This window comes from Penaeus monodon, chromosome 5 (genome assembly GCF_015228065.2).
Source record: "Penaeus monodon isolate SGIC_2016 chromosome 5, NSTDA_Pmon_1, whole genome shotgun sequence".
Lineage (NCBI taxonomy): Eukaryota > Metazoa > Arthropoda > Malacostraca > Decapoda > Penaeidae > Penaeus > Penaeus monodon.
In genome coordinates this window covers 53,671,582-53,676,581 of record NC_051390.1, presented here as the reverse complement: position 1 = coordinate 53,676,581, position 5,000 = coordinate 53,671,582, and the positions used below count along the sequence as shown (strand labels likewise).

The following is a 5,000-nucleotide window of genomic DNA, read 5'->3' as shown; positions in this document are numbered from 1 at the left end:
TTTCTATTTATTATTGTTTATTATTATTATTATTATTATTATTATTATTATTATTATTATTATACTTTTACAATTGTCCTTAATATATTTACCTCTCTATCGATACTGTAATATTAAGACTGAAATCGCCTCGGTCAGAGCGAGTTTTTTTTCGTTATCATCATAATAATAAGACTGAAATGTATGTTAAGTAAAAAGGCGAGGGAGATTCTGGTCGAGAATGAGAAAAAGGGGGGGGGATCTGTTCGTTGACTGAATGCAAAAACGGGAAGATTCTGGTCATCAGCAGGACAGAGTCACGTGGGGGAAAAGGTGTTAGTTGATTGAAATCAGAAATAGCTAAGAGTCTGGTCACCGACAGAATAAAGGTCAGTAGGAAAAGAAGAGAATTCAGAGGCAGTGGAAATCCTGATCGCCAGCAGGAAAAAAAAAGTCTACAGGAAAGAATTATAAAAAGAAAAAAAAGATCGTAGGCTGGATTCAGAAACAGCGAAGGTCCTGGTCACCAACTGCACGGCGCGAGTTGGCCTCCTGGTCCCCGGGGCAGGTAACGCATCGTGCTCCGGGTCGCCACGGAAGTCACAGCTGGTTCAGACGCGCAGGTCACCACCTTGACGGCGTAGAATAGGGTTTTGCGGCCTTGGTGGGAGTAGCGAAATGGCCGACGAGTGGCGTGGTTATTCCGTGTGGTCTTTTCCTTTCCTTTTCTGCTCTCTATTTTGACGTTCTCTTTTCCAGGCCTTGTTGCTTTAAACGTGCGTTGCCTTTCAGCTTGTAGAAGTGATTGACAGGAGAGAGAACTCTTTAGACGCGTTTGCTCAGAGGCCGCGGGGAAGCGCGCCAGCCTCGTGGCGAGGGCGGCGCCGAGAGCCCGGCGAGCGGCCGTCTCGAGCGCCGGCGCCTCGGCCTCGCGCTGGAGCGGCACCATGCGAGCGTCGGAGGACAACGCGGACGATGAGTTCGTGTTCGTGGCCAACAAGGTCGTGACGGGGTCGGAGTGCCCCCCCGTAGACGCGGCCGGCGCCCGTGGCCCTCGCACCCTGCCGCGCCTCAACCACCTGCAGCCCATCCCCACCACGCTGGACCTGCAGCCGGCGCCCAAGCCGTGGCGCGCCGTGCACCCGCCCACCACCACCACCGCCCGCTCCAAGGCCACGCCCCTCCCGCCCGAGCTGATCGAGCTGCTGCCGCCGCACCTCCGCGAGAATACGGTGCCGGACTTCAGCAGTTCCAGCCCGCCCCCCGCCGACGAGGCCGCGCCGGAGCGGCCGCCCCTCCCCTCCAAGTACTGCTCGGGCGACTACTACAACCTCGACGACGCCCCTCCGCCGGCGCCCGCCTCGCAGCTCGCCAATTACGGCCAGCTGTCGGATCTCATTCCCTCAAGTGCTCTTAACGGCATCACCGCCACCCAGACCCACGCCCACGGCGGCAGGGCGGCCTCGCTCACCAGCTCTCGCCCGCAGGCCCACGCCGGCGGCGCACAGGCCGCGTCCCACACGGCCCCCGCCGCCCTCGCCCTCACCGACTCCGGCATCAGCAGCGGAGGCAGCAGCAACAGCAGCAGCTGCAGCAGCGTCAGCAGTCGGAGCAGCAGCAGCAAGAGCCTCCCGAGGGAGGGCTCGCGCACGTCGCTCTCAGGGCGCCCCCTGCACCCGCCCTCGCCCAAGTTCGCCCGCGCGACGCCCTCGCCGGCCGCGCCCGCGCCGGCCTCCGCGCCCGCCGAGCCGCTCCTGACGCGGGTTTCGTACACGGCGGTGCTGACGAGCGACGGGGAGCGCGCCTCCATGGTCCGCCGCCTAGAGGCTCTCACGCCCACGCCCTCGCCGCTACTGAACACGTTCCGGGCAGCCCACACCCACTCGGAGCACCTCCCGCCCGAGGCGCGCCCACACACGCGCCACGTGGCCACCGCCCACTCCACTCTCAACTCGATGGGCCAGACGAAGTCGACGTCCTCGACGTCAGTGACGACCCACGCGCCCACGCCCTCCTCCACCCCTGCCCACACGCCCTCCCACACGCCCTCCCACACCCCCACCCACACGCCCACCCACACCCCGACCCAGCGACGGAAAGTGAGGAGCGGCGGGGAAAACGCGCAGAGTGTGGGCTGCCAGGGCCGGGCCGGGCCCGCCGTGCCCTCCTCGGCCGTCCTGGTCGCTCGGCAGGTCGCCGCGCCCAGGCCCTACACGTCGACTGCCTCGACGCCCACGCCTCCCTCTCCCCGCCCACAGGGCCGTCAGATAAGCGGGCGGCCTCCTGAGATGGGCCCCGCCTCTCCGCCCTCGAGTCCGGAGCTGCGTCGGGCGTGGAACGTGGTGGGCGTCCCGGTGGTGCCGCCGGCGGGGTCGTCGGCGCGCAGTCCGGCCCCGAGCCCCGTGCCGCGCCCGCCGCCGGCCGCCGACCCCGACTCCATCTACGACAACCTGGTGGTGCGGCAGCCACCGCTCAGCGCGCCCACCTCGCGCTCTCCGCCGACGGCCAGCATCCCGCCCACCGCGCAGCGGATGGGCGCGGCCGCGGGGCTTCGCCAGGGGCCGCCCGCCACGCCGCCGCCGCGCAAGGTCTCGCAGTCGCCGATCGTCGGGAAGCCCCCCTCGCCGCCCATGCAGCGCCGGGGGGCGTCCCGGTCGCCCACGCCGCCTCCCGCGTGGGCGCAGCAGGGCATTCCCCCGAGGGCGCAGTACGTGCCCTACTGCCCGCCCCCGGACGCCCACTGCGGCGGGTGCTGGGTGCCTGTCTGGGGATCGTCCCCGCAGCTGTACCAGCCCCCGGGCTCGACACCCGTGTATCCCGCCTACGTGTACCACGGGCCGCCCGCGGGCGTCGTTTGTGAGGCTCGAAGCCGCAGTTGCGAGCGCCTCCCCGCCCGCCCGTCTCCGCCGTCGTCCCCGCGCAGTGGGCGGCGGTCGGCGTCTCCGTGGCGTGGGGGCTCGCCCTTGCCCGCCGGCGCCCGCCACTCTCCCTCCCCCGACCCCGTCAGTGGGCGGCCGCCGAGGCCAAGGCGTCCGCCCATGAGGAAGTCCAAGACTGTGGAGGTGGGTTGCCTGGGCGTGGGTCTCCATCAGGCGTCGTCCACGCCCATGGGAGGACCAAGTGAGCCCACACCCCTGCCGGCGCACTCGATTACATACCTGCAAGGGCCGCCCGCGCCCGGCGTGCCCTCGAACCACGTGTACATCCACGCCCTAAACCACCAGGGTGCTCCTCTATACCGCAGCTGCAGCCAGGCGAGGCAGCAGCACATCCCCAGCTTCGACACCATCCACGAGCAACTGGGCAAAGTGGCGAATGGGTTCCATGACCCCGGGGCGTCCAGAGCGACTGACGTGAGCGCCGGAGGCTCTGGGCCGGGGGCAGCACGCGCGCCCTCCCCCGCGGTCTCGTCCAGTAATTCCTCGAGCCTGTCCGTAGTCTCGCCAGGAGTGACCAGGCTGGAACAGTCAGAGATCTCAAAGCCAAAGGTAACGTACAAGTCCTCACTCTACAAGTGCATGAAAAATCTCTTGAAGCCGATACAGTAGTCGCCCCTGTATCTTGCATGAATCAACGTTTTCTGTAAGACGTGCCAGCACATTAGAAAACGCACAGTTAGGGGAAACAAAAATAAAATGAAATTGAATGAAAAACCCGGACGAAATATGATAAAAAATCATTCTCACGAACTTACTTCCGATCTATGCAAAGGATCATTTACTTTTGACAATATTACCAAAACCACTATCGAATTATAGTCGTTATTACGGGAGTCGGTCCTCCCTAAAGCACGTGACGTAAACAATATGGTTATACTCAAGACCCACTATGTGTCCAGAAGTAGAAGAGAAGAATGTTTGTGACACGAGAAGAAAAGAGAATAGATACGAAGAAAACAGGTAAGGAACTGGCTTGTTAATTCACATGTTCCAGCAACTAGTAATATCTGCATGCCCCCACTTAGAAACGCAGATGTTTTCTAATGTATTTCCTGATCCCGTTTCTTCTGCTCGCAGCTGTTTCCCTTACTCACGACCCTCCTACTTTGATCTTCCAGTGTTCGTACTACTTCTGCTCTCCCCCCCACCCCCCAGACCCTCCTCCTTGGCCCTGCTAACTGGTCAGGGCCGCCTGGGGGGAGGGGTGGGGGAGGGAAGCCTTGACACGTTTTCTGTCAATCAGGTCCTTGTGTCATAGGCTTGGAGACCTGTTTTTACTTATTCATTTATTTTGTTATTTTTATCTATTTATTTTTATTTATTTATTTATTTTTTATTTTATTTATTTATATATATATTTTTTTAAGGTTTTAAAAAAGTTCGAAGGTTTAACCCCTCTGTTTTTAAATGTTTTATAGAGAGGGCTTATATCCTGTCTAATGCCAATATTTATAAAGATTTCGTAAATGTTGTTATAAACTGTGGAGTTGTAATGTATGTTGCTAGGTGTTTGTTTATTTATATGTTCCTACCTTTTAGGAGAAAAAAGAAATTAAAAGCTCAGTTCGAAATAGATACAAAAGTGATGAAACCCGTTAGTAAGGTTAGATAAAACTGTATTCTCGTCCAGCTAATCGTACCAAGAACATGTGGATTACTCCCGCACACCAAGCATACTCGCCTGGGCTATTAATACCTCTTTTCTTTCCCTTTTAAAATCTTCTTAAGAGGACAGCTTGAGCCTCTTCATCTTCCACGTCATCGAGTTCAAGAGAGAGAGCTTTCCTGATCTTGCCTCTGGTGGAGAGTGGCGTTTAATTAGGCCTAAACTAACCGTATGACTATTTGAGGGACTACTTCTTGTCTTCAAATCTTTACGATGAAATAAAATCTCGATTCGGATTATCAGCAAAATCTTTCTTTTATACACATCTCAAATATATGTATATATATATATATATATATATATATATATATATATATATATATATATATATATATATATATATATATATATATACATGTATACGTACACGCATAGATAAAAAGAAAAAAATCAAATGACAGTCTCAAAGTTCCCAT

The 5,000-nt window shown here is 57.2% G+C and overlaps 1 protein-coding gene across 2 annotated transcripts in view; it reads left to right on the top strand.

Annotated features, from left to right (window-relative positions):
• Window positions 1–4,762, top strand: part of LOC119573347 (extensin-like) — a 27,589-nt gene extending 22,827 nt beyond the window's left edge. Inside the window, exon 2 of one of the 2 annotated variants that reach the window (XM_037920562.1) lies at window positions 772–4,762. In XM_037920562.1, coding sequence (XP_037776490.1) covers window positions 927–3,527 — 2,601 coding nt within the window. In that variant the 5' untranslated portion in view covers window positions 772–926 and the 3' untranslated portion in view covers window positions 3,528–4,762. Of the gene's footprint in view, window positions 1–738 lie in introns of both variants that reach the window. The other variant, XM_037920561.1, reaches the window with a different exon arrangement.
• Window positions 4,763–5,000: the final 238 nt, after the last annotated feature.